General features: G+C 37.7%; 1 protein-coding gene across 6 annotated transcripts in view; it reads left to right on the top strand.

Moving 5' to 3' along the window:
- Positions 1–22354, top strand: part of PDSS2 (decaprenyl diphosphate synthase subunit 2) — a 249693-nt gene that overhangs the window by 100408 nt on the left and 126931 nt on the right. For 5 of the 6 annotated variants that reach the window (XR_005368098.1, XM_038554861.1, XM_038554860.1 and 2 more), the window contains one exon: positions 8172–8306. The exons of the other annotated variant lie outside the window; for it this stretch is intronic. Coding sequence is in view for 4 of the 5 variants with exons in the window: in XM_038554861.1 (XP_038410789.1) it covers positions 8172–8306 (135 nt within the window). In the remaining variant the exon portion in view is untranslated. The remainder of the gene's footprint in view (positions 1–8171; positions 8307–22354) is intronic. 6 annotated transcript variants of the gene reach the window in all.

Raw genomic sequence — 22354 nt, 5'->3', positions numbered from 1 at the left:
TGTCAAAAGATACTGACCAGTTACCTTACATGGGCTTTCTGAGAATTCAAGTATATACATGGAAGATAGCACATGCCTGGCATTATAGCACATTGAAGTCATTGTGTTGTTGCTATCATTTTTATTATTCAGTGTTTTAAGTGTGAATGAAACCTAGGGGTTTATAATAAGTATCATAAAAACCAGTGGAAGGGGCAACTACTGGTCCTAGTTTCTGTGTACTGCACTGCTAAAAGTTCTCTGTCTCCATTGTGCATGCATGTTCACACTACTTTCTGGGTATCTGGAAACCCCTTTTACTTGTTTTGTGGACATACTGTGTTCCTTCATGTTGGTTACTCATCATTCCTCCATCCCCTAAGTAAAGGAATTCTCCAAGAGTCCTTTTCTCTTCTCATCCCTTCCCTTCCCTCTTTTTTCTTTTTTCTCTCCTTAAAAACTCATCCATCAATCGTACTAATTCAGCCATCACCTCTTTGAAGATGCATCCCAAATCTGTAGCCATAGCATCTCCAGCTACCTGCTGGGCATCTCCATCTGGAAGTCTTTCTTGCATTCAAAGTTAACATGTCCAAAACTGAGCTCATTAATTCCCCATTAACTCTCCTTTTTCTTCCAATCCCCATGAATCCTAGCATCATCACCTCCAGGAAACAGGTTTGAACCTCACATTCAGCCCTTATCTTTCCTTCAGTGCATGAGGGTCTCCCCTCATGCAGTCAGCTGGCCAGACTAGCCTGTTCCACCTTCTTGCTGTGGCCATCATTCAGCTCTTCTTTGCCGTCACTGCTGCCACTGCCCTAATTTAGGCTCTCATTATCTCCCACCTGGACTACTGGAAGAAGCTACTCCTAACTAATCTTCCATCTCCTTTCCATGGCACCCAACATGCTACTGCCAAAGTAACAGTATTAGGCCCAGAGTAACAGTTTTAGTCTTTAGCTCTAATCACATTACTCCCTTGCTGACAAACCATCCCTGCCTTCAGATTGCCTGCAGAATAACGTCCCAACTCTAAACCTGACTTTCAAGGCCCTTCATTCTTTAGACTGTCTTTTTTCTGGGCTTGTTCATCTTCACATATTGCCCAAATGGGTAGCCCCACAGCTCCAGAACCTGCTCCTCATTCTTCTACCTTCTTATCATGCACAACCTGTTTTTTTCTCCTCAAATACCCTTCTTTCCATTCCATTAACTCCATTCCAGTCCTACCTCCATTATCTGGTCAGAGAAATCTGACCAAGCTCTCTTGGTCTCAAGCTCAGTCTGAATGCCCCCTCTACTGTGAGGAGCCCCTATGGCAAGAAGCAGTTTTCTTTCTTCCTTTATGTACTAAAAGCTTTTTGTTGCTCTACTACTTTTGATATCTTTTGCTCCTATTCACTTTAGCCATATTTTGAACCTATTATTATAACTCTTATTATACCACTTAATTCTTTGTATACCACTCCTGTTTGGTACATAAATGTTGAAGAAATGGAATTTTAGAGGATATATGGAAAGGTGCCAGGGCACCTGGGTAGCTCTGTCCGTTGAACTTCTGACTCTTGATTTTGGCTCGGGTCATGATCTCAGGGTCATGAGATCAAGTCCCACATCAGCTCTGTGCTGGGCATGGAGCCTGCTTAAGATTCCCTCACTTTCTCTCTCTTAACCCCTCTCCCCCCTCAAAAAAAAAAGTGTATAGCTGTGATTTGAGGATTTGAAATACAGGATTGGGAGGAAGGTAGTGGTAGTGGAAAGATATGATGATGCAATGAGAAATGCTGTTAGCCATAAATCATAATGTGAGAAAGATATAGAGCTGAATTGCACAAAGTGTGACCTATTCAATCCTTATGTCCATCATGAAATGTGTAGCTATTAGATTATTAGTGTGTGTTTGCTGTTTCCATCTGTTGTAGATCTAGAGCAGAATTTTGGAGGGGGCTAAGTGTCCCCCCTCCCACCGACTCTGCCCTAAAATTCAACTACAGACTTTTCAGCATGATAGTATTTAAAATTAGTGCTATATCCATATTAGCTAATTTTCCAGGAGTATGTAATATCCAACATGTATTTAAATTGAATTGAAATATTACTTTAGATTTGGTACCTTTCTAGTCAGTCTACCATGCTACCTCCATATTTCTCATTGACTATTGTAAAAAGCCTCCTAACAGCTCTCCTCATACCCATTTTCTTTGTTTTCCTCCTTCCCCTACATGCAAGTCATTTTTTCCACTGATGACAAGATTTTTGTGGGTTTTTTAAAAATATTTTATTTATTCATGAGAGACACAGAGAAGGCAGAGACACAGGCAGAGGGAGAAGCAGACTCCTCACAGGACCCCAATGTGGGACTCGATCCCGAAACTCCAGGATCACACCCTGGGCCAAGGGCAGATGCTCAACCACTGAGCCACCCAGGCGTCCCTTTTTGTGGGCTTTTTCTTTTTTTAAAGATTTATTTATTTATGATAGACACAGAGAGAGAGAGAGAGGCAGAGACACAGGAGGAGGGAGAAGCAGGCTCCATGCTGGGAGCCCGATGCAGGACTCAATCCCGGGACTCCAGGATCGCGCCCTGAGCCAAAGGCAGGCGCTAAACCGCTAAACCACCCAGGGATCCCCTTTGTGGGCTTTTAAAAAAATATTTAATTATGGGGATCTGCCTGTGTCTCTGCCCCTCTCTCTCTCTCTCTCTCTCCCTCCCAGTGTCTCTCATGAATAAATAAATAAAATCTTTAAAATAAAATACAATATCTAATTATGTCATCAGCTGCTTAATAAAAACTACAGTGGCTTCACGCTGCTCTTTGGGTAAAAAGCAGAAGTCTTATATGGCCTTCCGACCTGTGTGGTCTAGTCCTTTCTGTCTCCAGCCTCACTTTGTGCAGTGCCCTCAGCCTCACCTATGCCTGTATTTGTGCTGCAGATATACTCTTGTCTGTTCTCTTCCCACTAACCCCTTTTTTTTATATCTATTCTTCCTTTGGCTGTCAACTCTGTCATCACTTCCTCAAGGAAGCCTCTGACTTTCCTCACTAGGTCAGTTCCCCTGTTATAAACACTCACAGTGTTTGTTTGTGGCATTTATTGTCATTATAATTTTACATTTCTTTGTGATTCTTTCATTATTTCCAGTCTCTTCCACTAGCAAGCCCCACAAGCCCCATGCCTGGTTTTGCTCACACTTGTATCTGTAGCTAGCACAGTGACTAATTTATAGAAGGTATTCACTCTGTATGAAGTTTTAGTTTATCTTAGCTAAAAGGAACACAATTCTGTAGAACTTCAGTGGTGAAGATGACAAGGTACTAAATATTGCTTTCATTCATGACACTGTAATTTTGTTTTTTTTTTATTTTTTAATTTTTATTTATTTATGATAGTCACAGAGAGAGAGAGAGAGACAGAGACACAGGCAGAGGGAGAAGCAGGCTCCATGCACTGGGAGCCCGATGTGGGATTCGATCCCGGGTCTCCAGGATCGCGCCCTGGGCCAAAGGCAGGCGCCAAACCGCTGCGCCACCCAGGGATCCCGACACTGTAATTTTGATGACAATAAAGGATTGTTCTAATTTTTGTGCCTGTTATACCTATTGTAGAGTATAGGTAATTAGATAAGTGAGGTGAGATCATAAAGAATCAGAGTAAGAAAAAACTTCAGATGTCAAATAGTCCCGGCTTCTCATCAATGCATATGTCAGAGGCTGTGCACGTTCCCAAACATCTCTGTTAACAAGGAGACTTAGCATCACCAGAGGGCACTTTGTCTTTTAATTTCTTCATGTTAAGTCACAATTGGCCTGCTTATTTTCTTTTTTTTTTTTTTAATTTTTTATTTATTTATGATAGTCACAGAGAGAGAGAGAGAGAGAGAGAGAGAGGCAGAGACACAGGCAGAGGGAGAAGCAGGCTCCATGCACCGGGAGCCTGATGTGGGATTCGATCCCGGGTCTCCAGGATCACGCCCTGGGCCAAAGGCAGGCGCCAAACCGCTGCGCCACCCAGGGATCCCGGCCTGCTTATTTTCATATTTTTATCCAGTAGTGTCAGTTTCTGCAGTAACTCTATCTCCTACCAAGATGGAGCCCTTTCAGACGAATAGACTACTCTCAGGTGTTCCTCTAGCTTTCATTTCACCCAATTCTTCCACTCACACACTGTGCTCCTGCCATTTTGGTTCTGGAAATAGCCGTGTCCTCCTGTCTTTCCTTCGAACCTTTGCCCTTATTGTTTCTTCTTTGGAACACTTTTTCCCCCCTTCACTTCCCTCCCAGCTTTGGCTCCCCTGGCTACTTCTTCCTCATCCTTTAGGTCTCAGGGAGGTCTCTTTCACCTCTCTTTGCCTCTAGTTAGTTGCCCCTTCTTTATGCTGCCACAGCCCTTGTATATCCCATGCCATATTTCATTGGGATTTTTAATCCAGACTGTATTATCCACATGAAGGAAGACCACAGCTCACCAGTGCTCATCATGTCATCCACTCTTGTTTACACCATGCCTACCATACAATAAGCATTCACTACATTTTTGCTTGGACCAACTTAGCTTGCCAAGAACACCAACTTAGCTGTTCTCCAACCTAGCATCCATAGCTTTTTCTTCAGGCATGCATATGGCAATGCAGGCACCCTCAGAGGCACTGAGAACTCATGCTGTTTCGGGCCAAGTACAGCCTGGACTATATGAAACATCTTAGCTCTATAATATAGAATCCTAGGGATTTCTTTTTATGCTCAGAAGCAAAATTTCATATTCTCTTTTGGTTGCGAGCTGATTTTTGAGCTGGGGACATTATCAGTTTATTTTGGTACTGTTTTTTTAAGGGTCTTAATGAAGTAAATTTAAAGAAGTGGTGTTTGGAAGCAGTTCTTTTAATTTACTTAAGCTGTCAATCTGTTTTCTGGGTTGTGAACCGCTGTCAGAAGATGTGCTTTTCTGACTGTTCTCTTGATTTCCGTCAACCAGTCCACTACAGTTTCTCTTCCTGACCTTTTTGGAATGCATTCTGAAAGTGGCAAGTGTTTCAGTGACGTATGATGATGTTTGCGGGAGGTGGGGTGTGTGGGAAGAATTCCTTAACTTTTGTTATTTTGGGAGGTAGAAAAGGAAATTTATAGATTATGTATGCTGGTAGAGTGGGCTAGACTTTGAGAGATAGGGATAGGAGGAGAAATGAACTAGAAGAAAGAAAAAAAAATACAAGTTGAGAAAAAAATAGGTGACAAAAAAGTAATAAGGACAGAATGTAATTTTCTGATTACGTGATCACCAACCATGTGCTTCCACTGTGTTATTTACTTTATTTACTCTTGTTGCCTCTTCCACAAAATGACAATGGAAAGTAGAGATTGTTGGAGAACCTCAGTGGCACATTAAATGCCTTCAGCTCGGATCATGATCTCAGGGTCCTGGGATTAAGCCCCAAATTGCATTGACCCCCTGCTCAGTGGGGAATCTGCTTCTGTCTCTCTCTCCTTCTGTCCCTTCCCCTTCCCTCATGCTCTTTCTCTCTCAAATAAATAAATAAAATCTTAAAAAAAAATAGTAGACGTTATTAACCTTATTTTATAGAGGAGGTAATAGTCTCCAAGTCATACAACTAGCGAATGGGAAAAGGATTCTTTTGAAAACCTGTTTCTAAAGCTGCACTCTTCAATTTTACCTTGCAAATAGTTTTGTACATGAGATGAAGCAGATTCGAGGGTCACTATAGCATAATGGTTAAGCGTGTATATAGATTCTAGAGCCAGTTGGCCTGGGTTCAGATGTTGGCTTCATCACGGCCCTACTGCCTTCCAGCAATGAGCAAGTTGCTTGATCTCTCTGTGTGCCTCATTCTCCTCATTCATCTGCAAAATCAGGATAATCGTGGGACCTCCCTCTTAGAGTTGCTGTGAATTAATTTAGTTAATATTTAGTAAATCCTTAGAATGGTTCCTGGCATGTGTGAAGCACTATTTAAGGATTTCCTACTGTTGTTGCTGTTCCTCTTCATTTGTGTGTGTGTCTCCTGTGAAAGGTCTCATCTCTTGAGAACTCTGAGGAAGATGTCAAAACTGTTGCCAGAGCTGTTTCATCAGCATGATGGAGTCAGACTTTTCTCAAGTTTCATGCCTCTTGGAGTTCTTACTGTGTCATCAAATCCTTCATCCCTAACCAGGCTCAACCTCCAAAACACATGCATACACACAACCTCACCTTCCTCTTTTCCCTTTATAGAATTAACAACCAATTCATGGGGCGCCTGGGTGGCTCAGTGGTTAAGCATCTGTCTTCGGCTCAGGTCATGATCCCAGGAGTCCTGGGAGTAAGCCCACATTGGACTCTGCTCAACGGGGAGCCTACTTCTCCCTCTCCCTCATGCTTTCTCTTTCTCTCAAATAGATAAATAAAATATATTTTTAAGATTTTTTATTTATTTATTCACGAGAGACAGAGAGGCAGAGACACAGGCAGAGGGAGAAGCAGGCTCCATGCAGGGAGCCCGATGAGAGACTCGATCCCAGGACCCCAGGACCAGGACCTGAGCCAAAGGCAGAGGCTCAATCACAAAGCTACCCAGACATCCCAATAAAATCTTTTTTTTTTTTTTTTAAAGAGCCAATTCAGACCTTCTCTTTAATATTATTATCTAAAACAGGATGAGTAAAGATTCACCTTATGCAATACATTAATAAGGTCTAGCAGCAAAAGTTAAAATTTGTAATTCAGAGTAAAAAACTTAGAAAGTGCTCCTGTTCCCATTTTTTTGCTTGGTCCAAAATAGAGTCCTTCCCAGCCTCTCTGCAATTCAGGTTTACAGGGCCTAACTAGAAAGCTACATGACCATGAAAAGCTTTGGATATTTCTGATGATTATTTGTTTCTCTTATGATATAATTTAATTACTATAGATTAGCCTCTTTTTCCTAGAAAATTAGAACTTCTTTTTAAAAATTACTAACCCCTCAAACTTGCTGACGATCACTTAGAGGATTGAGGGGAAAATATAATTAGAGAAAGAGCTATATCTGTTCCTTTGCAGAGAGCCTCAAGATCTGCCTTATTTTGAAACCAATGAGGGTACAGAGGGGCTCTTTTTAAAATTTCTTTTTGGAAGCATTGAGGGGCAAAGATTTTTCTTAAGTAGTGAACTAACTCATTAATTTTGGCTATGTTAGCTTAATTCATTTAATTCCTTATTCAGAATTTACCAGGAAAGGCTTAATAATTTAATGAAGTATGATACAAATTTTAATGATTTTTTTCACTACATTCAAGAACTATATTTATGTTATTTATGTATGCATATCTATTTGATTAGTGCTCATGAGCATTGTTCTAAATGTTAATTTATTATAATACATTGCCCATAGTTTTCTTTCTTTCTTTCTTTCTTTCTTTCTTTCTTTCTTTCTTTCTTTCTTTCTTTCTTTCTTTCTCTCTCTCTCTCTCTCTCTCTCTCTCTCTCTGATGCCATTTAGTTCTTATATGACAACCATTTGCAGTACTTTGAGAAAAAAAAAAAAACCAATGTATTCCTGGCCTTAGTTATAGTAGAAATTATGAAAATTCAATACTCATCGCAAAAATAAAATGACATGCTAAGTTAAAGCCATATTGTTGTCTAGAATGATAATGCTTTCCATAAATAATAGGAGATGGCAAGACTTGCTGATGGCATACATTTCCATATCACTTATCAAATAAATTTTTAAGTCATTTGGATTTGTCACTTTAATTCTCTGAGCATTTTCTCTACCTGTGAAGGCAGAAATCATTTTTTATCACTCTCCCTTACCACCATCATCACCAAATAACATCACTCCATCCAAGCCATACAATTTGTATTTCAGTTACTATCAGCTATACCACACAGCAGTTTGAGCTCAACTATGGGTTGAGCAAACGGTTGACATTGTGAGGTGTAGGGTATAGAGCATAGGAAAATGCAGAAAGAGGAGGAAACCAGATCATGAGGCCTCACAGTTGGAGACTGTCACTTTTAAAAGCAGCCATGGGTTTCTCTGGTTGTTAACTGAACTCATTGCTTTCTCCTGTTAGCCTGCTCTTTCCCCACTTCTGTTTCTTTCAACAAGTCTTTCTCTGACTTTGGAAGTCTAAGTGAATTGTAGCAATTTCCTAACTTGATCTGACTAATTCTGTGAGAATATATTAACCCTCTTCTTTCTTTGTTGGCAGCGGGCTGGTACATGATAGCCGACATAACCTCCAGTTGAGGGGCTTGGTGGTGCTACTTATTTCTAAAGCAGCTGGGCCCAGCAGCATGAATGCTTCATGTCAGAACTATGACATGGTCAGTGGGATCTATTCATGGTAAGAAAAACTTAGACTTTTGACATCACTTTCTAAATTGTGTTTCCTTTTACTGAACAGTAGTCAATGGAAATCACTACTTAGTTCTTTGTCATTCTTGGATTCAAGGATAAATTAATATATTTTTTTAAGTTAAAAATGTATTTTTATTGTTCTGTTCTTTTTTTAAAAGTGTGTTTGTTTGTTTGTACAATCTCTACTACCAGTATAGGATTTGAACTCATGATCCAAGATCAAGAGTCACATACTTTTCTGACTGAGCCAGCCAGGCACCCACCCCTTTCAAATGTATTTTTATTGTTCTTAACAAGTCTGATAGACTTTACAGCTCCATACATAACTGGTAAATTTCCCTATACATTTGTGTTGAAAACTTTCATTCTTTTCTGGGCATTTAAAATTTTCTATTCAGGGATGCCTGGGTAGCTCAGCAGTTGAGTGTCTGCCTTCGGCCCAGGGTATGATCCCGAGGTCTGGAATTGAGTCCTGCATCAGGCTTCTTCTGCGAGCCTGCTTCTCCCTCTGCCCAGGTCTCTGCCTCTGTCTCTGTGTCTCTCATAAATAAATAAATAAAATCTTTAAAAAAATTTTTTTTTCTATTCGTTACTACCCCTCCTTTACCATCATGGTGTCATTATATCTCTATAGAGACTTAGTTCAGGATATATGATTTTTAAATCTATTCAAAATGAGAGCTAATTATAAAATAACAATGTAACTATCATTTTAGGAGAAGTAGTGTACTTCAGTGCTGTGTCATTTGTTTTATTATGCTTATTTTTATGGTGAAGAGATTTTTACTAAACTTACTAGAACAAGACATTTTTTCTCGGGCACTTGGGTGGCTCAGTCAGTTAAGCATCTGCCTTCGGCTCAGGTCATGAGCCACTCTCCCTTACCACCATCATCACCAAATAACATCGGGATTGAATCCCATGTCAGGCTTCTTGCTCAGCAGGGAGTCTGCTTCTCCCTCTCCCTCTCCTGCTTATCCTCTTTCTCTTTTGCTCACTGTCTCTCTCAAATGAATAAAATCTTTACAAAAAATTTTTTTCTCCTATACATTTAAACTGAAAATCAAATTTGTGAGTATGTCATTTTTGCTTAATATAAAACAAACTTAAAATTTTCAGTTTTTTTTTAATCAGTGCATATTTTTTAGTAACAGTGTATCAACAATAACTTTAAGTTAGTATTGTATTTGACATTGTGTTAAAAGCCTCTGTAGAGCCTCTGTTTGGCCTATGCAGGTGGACTTGGCATGTGAAAATAAAAACATGGGTGACAAGGAAATTTTCCTCACAAAAGGAAGCATTTCTAGGAAATTTGACTTATGGCTAATATATCTTCTATATTTGCTTTAAAAATTAATCCATATCCTAGGGGTTTTTTTTATTCCTAGTAATCTTATCCATGCATTTTTTCTTACATAATATTTAGAGATGACTGCTCTTGTTTTCCAGCTACGAAGTCTAGTCATCCTTCCTCATTAACGAGTAAAATTATTATTGTCGTGGCTGAGATGACTCTTCCTCCAGCCAGGATAATTTTGCAGACCTTTTACCATTTACCCATGCAAATGTCTTCACTAGAAAGGATGCCTTGGGATTGTTTTCAGTTCCTACTCACTCTCAAGTAATTTATATTTGTTTAGTGTTTTGTAGGTTACTGAGAATTTTTATTACAGTTATCTCATTTGATCCTTACAAAAACGCTGTAGATAAGAGTTGTCGTTATACTTATTTTACTCTTGAGCAAACTGAGATCCAAAAATCTTGAGATTTTTTTTTTCAAGGTGGTACAACTGGCAGTTGAGACAAGTTGAGGATCCAACTACAGTTCTTTTCCTTCCAAATTTCATATGTTTTTCTCTTGATTCCATTCTGCTTTTCTAGTCTGATTCAAAGAACTTATTTTCCATATAGGTTAGACTATCCATTAAATTAGTATTCGAAGAAAGGTCATCTTCTTGTAAGTATGTCTTTGAAAAACTTCTGAATGGAAAAGCAAATTGGCAAATCTTTTATATGTCTGCATCCTTCCCCCCAACCTGTTCAAATTAGAGCTCAAAACTACCATATTATGAGAAAGCCCTTGACTGAGTTTAGTTGAATTAACTAGAGAAAATACATAAAGATCTATAATGAATACCAATAACCTTGTTTTTGGAAAGCAAATGGATCTCATATCACCCTATGTCCCATGTATCTCTATTTCCCTTAGGAACTGTTGATTTTCAGCCTGCCTACTTTGGTGAATATTTAATTAGTCAGACCTCTGCTCATGCAATTGGGTAACCCTACATACCTCTAATGAACACCAGCTATGTTTTTATTATCTCTAATCCTAAAATAAAAACAACCCTTGGAAAGTACTATTTGATGTATAATAGATGTTCAATAAATATTTGTTGCATAAAGGAATTATCCCCATTTTGCATAAAAAGAAGCTAATAGTGAGATTAAGAATTGTCTAAAGTCTTCTAGTTGGTAAGTGATATAGTGTGTACCCTTTCTGTTGCGTGGGTCCTGGTATCCATATGTACACAGTGTTGTGATGTGATCTTGTGTTTCGAATTTCTTATCTAGCCACTAAGAAACAGGTGCATCACTTTCTGATCCTTTATAAGAATATAATATTTGACAGATGATTATTTGGAATAATTGTAAAAGAACTTTGCAAAAGAGTAGGTGGTACATTATGAATATAAAAACTTTATAAAGAATATAAATGGGAAAAAAAAAAAAAAAAAAAAAGAATATAAATGGGTTTCATACCCAAGTGTACAGAATCCATAATTAAGTTTAACAAATAATCCTGGTATGTTGTTCCAGGCTATTTTCCATTATCAAACTTGATCTAGTAAGTCATTGGTGCTGTTTGGGTATTTTACACACTTGTTAATGTGAAACTGTAATTTGGCACAGTACTCTGAGAAACCATTAATTTGTTTCTCTACCCCTGAAGTCATTTGTTTGGCTCTTGCTTCCTTAATTGTTCAAGTGTAACTTTTGCTGGAGGCTTGTATCTATAATGCCACAGTGAATTATTTAACATTTGAGCGAAGTACTGACTTGGGAGCTTTTTAATTCACCTCCAAACTGCTGGGATTTACATTGTTTGTGTTTTTCTCTCATAAACTTGACTTTGAGGTCAGATAATGGGACCTGAGTAAATTACCTAAGGGACCAAAAGTGAGTTAGGTGACCTCTTTTGTTTGGCCTAAGGGTATAACTGATGGATATAACCTGTGGATATGTTTAGTAAACTTATCATTTAATAGCCAAGAGAGGCAGAAGTGAGGCTAAAATGTAATAACTACATTTTGAAAAACAAGTAAGAGAGCTACATTTATAAAATTGCACTATTATCATCTACCATAGCCTTTTGCAAACAAGGCTATGGACTTTAGTTTTATTCCACCAATCCTGACTTAAAAAATTGGTTGCAAAAGTGATCAATCAAAAAAGTATTGCTATAATGTTTATGGTGACAAATGGTAACTAAGAGTGGTGAGCACTGTGTAAAATATGGAACTGTCACATTGCTGTGTTGTCCACCTGAAACTAATATGACGTTATATGTCAACTATACTTCAATAAAATTTTTAAAAGTATTTCTAAGTTTCCAAGCATCCCTAGCTACTCCCGAGAAAATAAGTTTATAACTTATCTTAATGATAGAATATTTTAATTTTATATACAAAAAAATTAGGATATATAAAACATGATATTACAAAGTACAGACTTCTCTGTAATAATGTAACATAATTATTAAGTTTAAAGAAATTTAGGTGAATTTTCTTTACCAATGCTTCACCTTTCTTGGTTGTTTTAGCAAGAACAGACCCTTATTTCTCGTCTAACGGTTATAAATAGATCACATATTTTCACTCTGCCTTCATTGCCTGAAATTTCCCAACATCTTTTGTTAACTCTGGTAGATGAGATTGAAACAAGTTTGCCAAACACATTTTCTTTTCTCCCTGTCTATTCATCTAGACTACCTTGCCCAGCTTTGTACATATTTATAGCACACCAGTGCCTTGGACAGAGTATTCTTTTAAATCTTTGCATGGCTGAACTTGAGTGGAACATAAATGTAGCAGACCAAAATAAACATTAGAATCATACATTTTTCAGTTTGTAACTTTTAGAGTAGTTTAACATGGACTGTATCTCACAGTGACTATACCTTATTATTAGTTCTTTGCAACCTCTAATTCAGGATGTGAGCTGTAACGCAGACTCTAAAGTACTCTTCATAGAACATGAAAATCAAATTTTTAACTTAGCTATGTAAAGTGACATTTCAAGGAAGAAAAGTATTAGTGGAATATCATTTAAATATACAAAAAATACCTCACTTAACAAAAAGTGCTGTAGAATATCTACTAATTTTTTTATTTTATCTGATTTTTATAGTTTTATTTATTAGAGGGGGAAAGAGAGAGAACATAAGCACAGGTGTGGAAGGTGGGGTGAGAAGCAGAGGGAGAGAGAGGATCTCAAGCAGACTCCCTGCTGAGCTCAGAGCTGGATGTGGACCCTGAGATCATGACCAGGCAGAAATCATTAGAGGTGGCCACCTAAATGACTGAGCCAACCAGATGCCCCTAAAATTTTAAAAATCCCATCAAAAGTTTGTTTTGTTTTCCCTTCATATTTTGACCTATTCCATCTTTCACTGCATTTTATTTACTCATCTCTGTTATCCACAGCTTCCATTCTGCTGTCTATATGGCTTGAAGTTTTACTGGTAGGTTTTAGACTCTTCTGAGTTTGTGTTGCCCTCAACATCATTTCTAGAGGGAGGAGAATGAGCTGCTGTTGGGGCAGTGTTCCTCCTGGGTGACAGGTGAACTGATGAATAAGAATAAAATTATGGACTCATCATTTTCTCTACTTATTTGTAATACTGATAACAGAAGACTGTGTATGTACTCTGTGTGGTATGAAACATAAATCAGATGATCTATTTTCTTCATGTTACCCCAGCATTCAGCATATTTCTAACACATAGATGGCAGTCATGGCTGATTAATAATAATATAATAATGTTAAATTATTGTTTTTCTAATTTTTAAAAATTATTTAATCTTCAAGCAAGGAAAACCTTCCTAAAAGTTTCCAAACTCTGAAACTATAAACAAAAAACATATTTGACTGCACAAAACATAATTCTTCAGTGGGAAAAAATTACCATAAAGTCAAAAGAAAATGCTAAAGTTAAAAAAAAAAGAAAAGAAAATGCCAAAGTCACAAAAATATTTGCAACATAAAAACCGAAGAGTCAATTTTTAATAAACAAATCAGGTGAAGATCTTGTAAGTCCAGAAGATAATACAACACAAACATGGAGATGGTTAGTAAATAAAAGGGGAAAAAGGCTGGAATTCATCAAAATGGACAAATTGAAACAAAAATCACTGTTTTTCCCTGTCAGATTCACAAAGATTAAAAAGTTTGATACTCAGTGTTTGTGAGTGTGTAAGGAATTAAGCACCTGAATACTTTGTTAGTAGGGACATTAATTGATATAGCTACTTAGAAAATAATGGTAACTAGCAGTTATAAATAGATCACATATTTTCATTCTACCTTTATTGCCTGAAATTTCCAACACTTTATTAACTCTGATAAAAGAGAATGAAACAGGTTTGCTGGGGTACCTGGGTGCCTCAGTGGTTGAGCATCTGCCTTTGGCTCAGGTTGAGATCCTAGGATCCTGGGATCAAGTCCGGTATCAGGCTCCCACAGGGAGCCTACTTCTCCCTCTGCCTGTGTCTCTGCCTCTCTCTCTCTGTGTCTCTCATGAATAAAAAAAAAAAATCTAAGAAAAAAAAAAAGAGTGGTTGGAAGAAGTAGGGAGGTGGTTCTGGGAACAGCTATAGAGAAATCATCAAAGGAGACTTTATTTGTAACATTTAATTTTTTATAAAGAATCTATTCATATTGTTTTGTATAATTAAAATTAATTTGAAGATTAAAAGAAAGTTATATTTCATACTTATAAGGCAATAAAAACCTATTTAAGAAACATATCTTTTTGTACTACAAGAACCTTGAAAATGAGGAGTGCTTATTGACAGTGATTTAAAATGATTATGCCGAATAATTGAATTTAGAGTAGGCTTTTGAAAATAATTTCCTAAAGATATCTCAGCTCCCTTTCAGAGAGATCTCAAGAGATGAAAGCATGTACACTTTGATTACATATTCCTATTGATTGTATTCTACTTACAACAATAAAAATAAACTCCAGATACAAATCTAGCAATATTACTAATTCATTACAACCAGTACTTATTTTCATTAACTTTTTATTGTTATTTTCAACTTACACAGCATGCACAAATGCAGCAATTATATGTTGAACAAGAAAGGGGAAGGCTCTTTATGTTCAGCGTACTGTACATCACAAGTCATTACTTCACCAGAGCTGTTGGAAAAACACAAAATAAGAACAGCCTCTTACAAAACAAGTATAATTAGCCACAAAAAGTAGGTGGGCTCAGCTACCAATCTACTCAGCTGAGTGTTCGTTTATTGTATATAAATATCTTGCTATAGATTGGCCTGCCTGACTATATCACAGCAAAAAACACAGTGTATACCTTATTTTGGTATTGGTAAAAACGTTTAAATCTTTCCCAATCTTTCACAATGTCCAGTGTCTAATTCTGCATTTTTTAATTTATTTTTTAAATTTTAAAAAATTATTTGAGAGAGAAAGGGTGTTAGCAAGGAGTGGGAGGCAGAGAAGAGGGAGAGTTCTGGAGAAGCAGACTCCCCACTGAGCAGGGAGCCGGACGCAGGGCTCAGTCTCAGGACCCTGAGATCATGATCTGAGCTAAAGGCAGACACTTAACTGACTGAGCCACCCAGGCGCCTCTAATTCTGCATTTTAAACAAAGCTTAATTCTTGACACTCATCATAACAAAATGTTAGCTTTATATGGTAGAAGACTTGCAGTCCCTTAAAATGTTTAGTGGCAGAGTTTGCTGAGTAGCTCCATCCTTCCTGTTGATCCTTGGAACCCAGACTCAAGGTACCCCCACTAGTGGAGAGTGTAGTATAATAGAGACATGGGTATAAGGGCTAGAGATCTGGGTCCTTGTCACAAATATATAACTGATTGGCTTTTTGACCTAAGCAAGTCCCTTAATCACACTCTGTGTGATTATTTATATATAAGATGGGGATAATAATGGACTTCAGGTCAAGGAGCTCAACTAACAGGGCATATATTCAGCTAGGTTCAAGTAGCTTGTGGTACAATATAGCACATCCTGACTATATCCTCTCTGCAAGGCACAGGGCTGAGCATACGAATGAATATTAATAAGAAATAGTCCCTGGCCTCTAGTGACAAGGTAAATACATCTAGTAGCTTTCTGACACTATTGATGCAATTTAATTTCTAGAAGTCTGTTTCTGGAACTTAACTTTTAAACCTTAACAGATAATCCTTGCATAAGATGCTATTAGAGAACTGGCACCTGCAGTGCCTGAGGAACTCCCTTCTCCACTATGCTCCTGGACTTTTCTCACTCTTGGATTGTGTAGCTGGGTGATGGTGATAATAGAGGAAAACAAAGCAGATACTCAGGCCAGTTATTTCTCTAATCCTAGCATCCTTCCTCCCTGTAGTTCTTGGTATCCTGGGTCTTCATTTTTTTTTTTTTTTTTTTTAAGATTTCCCCATTCCCTCCTCTTCTCAAGTATTTAAGTTTGTAAGTGGAGTAAAATATCCTTAATTCTTCAATGATGTCCCATTTCCTACAGGATTAAATATAAATTCCTTAACACAACAATTCCCATCAGCTCTAAAATAGAAGTGAAGAAGGTAAGAGAATGATCGATTTTTCTTTGCCCACCAAGAAAAGAGTATGTGTAAAGGAATGCTTGACTTAATAAATTATTTAGGCTTGAGCCTCCTGGCTGGCTCAGTTGGAGGAGCATGCGACTTTTGGTCTCCAGGTCATGAGTTGAAGCCCCACATTGGTGGTAAAGATTACTCAACAAAAAATAAGTTTAAAAAAATAAAGTATTTAGATTTGATCAGGAAGGAAGTGAGGCTACGGCGGTCCAAAATTAGGGAGAAAATAGTGATCGAGTTCTGGAAGTCTTAATGATTCATATTCTGGGTTGGAGTAGTAATGCCGGGAGAGAGCTCAGAGGTTAAGAGGTTGTAGACAGAGAGTAGATTCAAACTGAACATTTTAGAAGTAGAACAGTTCTGAATGGTAAGTTCCTATTGTGCCTAAGAGTGAGGGTGATGGATTGTAGTGGAGACTGAATTGAGTAGATTGAGAAACTACAGAACAGGCAGTTCGTGTGATTGAAGTCAGCCAGGATAACAACAGAACTGAACAAGATACCAGAGACTGATGAATGCAGGATAACAGAGGAGAGGAGTGGTGGCGGAAAGTAGTTCAAAGGATCAGTGGTTTTCTCAAGATGGTGAAGAAATAATGAGAGCACTGGTCCTACCTCTCAACTCCTCAGCCTGTGGTTTATAGATGGTTAAGTATATCCACTCACAAAGATACAAAGCTTTCCATACTCCAGGAAAAGCCATGGCTCTATTAAAGCCAGAACCTAGAGGGAATGTTCTATGAATTTTTAAAACACTTAACACATTGTTTTGTAATGACTCATCTATGTATATGTTTTCCCACTAGACAGTACCTTCTAGAGGTAAAAGCCTGTGTTTTAGTTATCTTTCAACCTAGCGTGTCTCCCACCACTGAGCCTTGTTATATTTTGTATCTTTGAGACACTTCTTGTGTATCTTGTAATAGTTTATATACCTATCTTAGCCCTCTACTAGATTTGTTCACTCATTGACTGATTCATTCATTTAGTCAACAGCTGTTTGTTGAGCACCTGCTATAGACAAGGCTGAGTGTGATGAATACAGAAAAATAGTAATTATTACTAGAGCTACCACATATTACATTTTTTTGTGTGTCTGGTACCAGTTCCGTGTACTTTTTATATTAATTTATTTAATCCTTACGACATAGTTAAGAATTGCTTTTCTTGGGGAACTGGCTTATAGAAATTTAACTTAATCAGGTTTATGGTGTAAGTGAATGGCAGACTTGGGATTGAAACCCCATTTAGCCATAGAATCCATGCTCTTTCCATTACTGTACATAGCCTCTGGATTAGGGTGCCCTAAATATACTTTTTTATGCATCTTGACATCCTCAGCACTAAATGCAGATTTTTATGTTCTATGTTTGGCAGTACTGATTTGTGTAGTTAGATAGAAACCAGGTTTTCTTTAGCCACCAAAGCCCTAGCATTATGGTAGGCACTCAAGTGCTCCATGAATTAGTGTTGATTTAATGAGACAAAAATCTCTTTTTGTTTTGAGGTTGACTGTGCATCATGATAGGGCTCTCTACAATTTAAAAATAAAAACATTTACATTTGCAAGCCATATCTCTTTAACTGTGCATTTCCTTTTGCAAATTTATTCTTTATCTGTTGGGAAATACAGATAACTGTATGTTTTCCTTTTTTACATGAACCACTTTCTAAAACAGACTTGGGCCCTAAGATATTCTATCTAATGAGCTTTTCCTATAGACCAGGAACAAACTGTATCTCATTGGTCATTAATCCTGAAATACTCAGTGCTACAAATTTTGGTATTGAAAACCACTATATTCATACTCATTGGAGGCAGTGTTTCAAGGAAATACTTGGATAATTATGCACCTACAAGATTTGCTGCTGTCCATGGGTAATTTACATCCTGCAGAAATATAGAGCTTCTATTACTCTTCTGTAATTACTTACATATTCATTGCAAATAATGATGTAACGGATTTTTAGAGGCTGTGCATAAGAGAACCAACAAACTGAGACGCAAAACAAGTTACCACCCCTTCTTTCCAAAGCTATAGTTAATCACTTGAACACTATCCAATATAGCAGAAAGCTGGCAGACTTTTCTTTGCAGCAGGCTATGTAAAAATGTTTATAATTTACAGCTTATTATGCCATGCAAACGACTGTGTTCTCAGTGAAGGAGAGTGAGAAAATACGGCTGTGAAATTACTGAACTCCCCTTTGTTAGTTGTTTACTGGCAACAGTAGAAGGATTTTTTGCACTTAAAATGCATTTCTGTATTTAATTTTATATACTTCAGTTCAGGATTTTTTTTTAAATGGGAATTTACTTTTTATCTCTCCTTGTAGATAGTCCAGAGCAGTTTTAATTTAACAAAAAACAATAAGCTTAAAAAATCAGAATATTCAGAAACTTCAGTGGAATAGTAGTGAATTATCAGGTTTGTGTTCAATTTATAGCTTAAATTGTTCAAAACCCATTCTTTTTGACACACCTGCAGTGTTTCATAGTCAACTTGTTATTTTCAAAGTTACCACTGCAAATTTTGTTTGGCTGGAAGTTCATCTTCCTCAGGAACAATTAAGGGGTAGGCAAGGTAACTTGGACCTCTTTGTAAACCGTTGAACATACCCACTCATTAAAATGGTCTTTCCTTAGCATTTTCTCATTTTACTGATTCCCCTCTTAGTTTCATAAAGCCAGATACCACAGAGTCTCTTATGGTTTACATTCTTTCTGTGCCTGGTGTGCTGTTGCAAACTTATCCTCAATAAATACACTAGAGACCATAACCTCCATTTTGGTGAGAAAGTAGTTCCTCTGTGAAGGACTAGCTAAGGCTTCCTTTTAGATGCTACCTACACCTCATAGGTGGCCCTTTAGTGAAGGAAGTTCCTAAGAGAGACAAGTAAAAATAGAGTAACTGTTATTTAAAAGTTTACAATCTTTTTCCTTATAATTCTTCAACTTTAAATGTAGTTAAATGGGGCACCTGGGTGGCTCAGTTGGTGAGTGTCTGCCCTCAGCTCAGGTCATGATCCAGGGTCCTGGGATCAAGCCCCAAATTGCGCTGGACCCCATGCTCTGCAGGAGTCTGCCTCTCCCTCTCCTTTTGCCTCTCCCCCAACTCATGCTTGCTCTCTCTCTCTAATAAATAAATAAAATCTTTAAATAAAAAAATAGGCATAGAACTTTCTATTTAGTTTACACTTCCCTGAAGATAAAAAGAGAAGAAAAATTTTAATATTTAAAACATTCAAAACAGCATGTTTAATTTTTCTGTTCTATTTGTTTTAGAATCAATTTAGAAACTGGGACTTTCTAGCTCGTATTAATCACATACTCTTTTTTTTTTTTTTTGCCCCCCCCCCCCCATAACACAGATAATCAGATATTGAGTATATTTAAATGGGAATTTTTATATATCTGCAACTTGAACATTTTTGAGAAATAATGAATTATTATCTCAGAAAAAATAGGATTGTTATGCCAGTATCCAGGCATTATCATTTTTATTATATTGTCATTGTCCTCTTCAAGGAACTTTTTGGTATAAAAAGTTATATTTTACAACCACACAGAATTTGTTTTCTACTTCGAACCTTTTTTTTCTTTTATAGGTTAAACATTACAACAGCCTTCAAGTCTGATTGTGGCAGATTAAAAAACTCAGTATAATGTTTTATTCTGTGTTCTTAGTTTCTTTTCTTTTTTGGGTAGACAGAGACCTGAAATGTGCTGGAGCCCAGCCCTGTAGGTGGGAGGATGGGATGCCTAACACTACTCTCCACTGACCTCTTCTGGCCTCCTGTTAAATGTGTTGTTGGAGTGGACAGCGACTCTTAGAATGCCTTCGTGAGAGAAAGAGGATGGCCAAGGAAAAGTGGAAGGACGTGATGTGATGAGCGCTGGGTGTTATATGCAGCTGATAAATTGTTGAACACTACATCTGAGACTAATGGCGTACTATATGTTGGCTAATTGAATTTAAATTTTTTTTAAATAGTGGAGGGAAATCACCCAGTGTAGTAGACTTTGTGATAATAGCCTCCTAACCTCTTTACTACCCAGAGCTTCTTTTGCTATTCTCTCACCCTCCTCTAAAAAAGATTCTGCTTACTAAATACACTTCATAGGTAAAATAATAATTATTCAATTTTCCATTATATCAGATACACTTATAACTGACGATCTGAACATCTGATGACCATGAAATAACTACTACTATCACATCTTATTAATGTGTACAAAGCTAAGGAAAATTGAAATGTTTATTAACAGATGTGCCTTTATCCAGAGGTGAACAAACGATCCTTAGACATTTTGGAAAGGGGAAAATAACACCTCTGTGAAGAATTCTTTACCTGCAATGAAGAATCCTTAAAGATCTAGGAATTCCAGGGGCATCTGAGTGGCTCCTGGGTTGGTCAAGCAGCCAACTCTTGGTTTCGACTCAGGTCATGATTCAAGGTCCTGGGATCGAGCCCCCAAGTCGAGCTCTGCCCAGTGTGGAGTCTGCTTGGGATTCTCTCTCTCTCCTCCCTTTGCCCTTCCCCTCCTAAAATAAATAAATAAATATATTTTTTAAAAACACCTTGAAACTCAAGATAGGGAGCCACTGACCTAGATGGTCTCATCAAACAACATGTGCTCCAATATTTTTTCTTCTAAAAATGATGACCATTACTAATTTAGTGCCATTTTCAAACAATAAAAGCTGGGGTCCTTTCTTATAAATGATGTTTATTATATCAGAAACTTTTTTAAAAAGATTTTTATTTATTTATTTGAGAGAGAGAGAACACAGAGGGAGAGGGAGAGGGAGAAGCAGATTAAAGAAAGAGGGAGGGAGGAGGGGAGGAGCTCCCAAGCAGGAAGCCCGACACAGGGCTCAATCCCAGAACCCTGGGATCATGACCTGAGCTGAAGGCAGCTGCTTAACCAACTAAGCCACCCAGATGCCACAAAAACTTTTCACACATGGAATAAGGCGGTGGATATAACCCAAAGTCCTGGTAGTTTCTCTCAGAGTTCCCCTTCTGTCCTAAAACTGAGAGGTCAGACAAGGTTTTCATCTGTATACTATCTTTGGAGAATGCATGGTCATCAAACCTAATACTTTTTTCAAACATCTTTACATTGAATATAAAATAGGTCCACCACATCGGGCGCCTAGGTGTCTCAGTTGGTTAAGCATCTGCCTTTAGCTCAGGTCATGATCTCAGAGTCCTGGGATTTAGCCCTACATTGGGCTTCCTGCTCAGCAGGGAGTCAGCTTCTCCCTCTGTGTTCTCTCTCTCTCTCTCTCTCTCTCTCTCAAGTAAGTAAATAAAAATCTTTAAAAAAAAAAAAAGGGTCCATCATACACAGAGAAAAAGACCTTATTTCTGGGGACTCCTTTAAAGTCTGTCGATCAGACTATTAGATTATTGTGGGTTCCTCCCTCTCTTCCATTTTTTGTCTTTCATTCTCAATTTATCGTACTTTATCCCTTATCCCACTCTTGTCCCTTGTTTTCCCCACATGTGCTGGTTGTGCTTTTTATCTGCTATTGAACATCATCTAGTAATACCTAAACCATATTATACTCTCTATAATAAGGCAGAGATGAGGGCAAATAAATAGATGATGGTCTTTAGAATTGCGCGAAGAAAAGACACACTGACAAAATGGCTGTTCCAGAAGAATGTCTGGATGGCCTTGTGAAGCAGGCCACCGATGCTCTTCTCTGTCCACCATCAAGAGTCTTATTCTTGTTTTGTTCCTTGAGATTCATTATTACACATAGTAATGAAATGAACTTGGAGCAATAAATGACCAGTATAGAGCCCCATTGTTTTTTCCTTGTCTGCAGTTCAACGATATAACTTCTTTTTTAAAAATATTTTTTTTATTTATTTGAGAAAAAGGGCAAGCAAGAGAGAGCATGAGCAGGGAGCCTGACATAGGGCTTGGCTTGATCCCCGGACCCTGGAAGGCAGATACCTAACTGACTGAGCCACCTAGGACCCCAACAATATAACTTCTTATTGTTGTATTATGATCACGATCTCATGATACTCTGTACCTTTAGACTTCTGATGCTCTGGGGCTTTTTCTTTCCAGAAAAAAATCAAACCAAGCAAAATTGAAAGTCAGGAATAATGTTGTAACCATTTATACAAAGCTATATTTACAT

The sequence above is a fragment of the Canis lupus genome, chromosome 12 (genome assembly GCF_011100685.1).
Source record: "Canis lupus familiaris isolate Mischka breed German Shepherd chromosome 12, alternate assembly UU_Cfam_GSD_1.0, whole genome shotgun sequence".
Taxonomy (NCBI): domain Eukaryota; kingdom Metazoa; phylum Chordata; class Mammalia; order Carnivora; family Canidae; genus Canis; species Canis lupus.
Note: the sequence above shows the minus strand (reverse complement) of the source record. Positions and strands in the feature narration are given on the sequence as shown.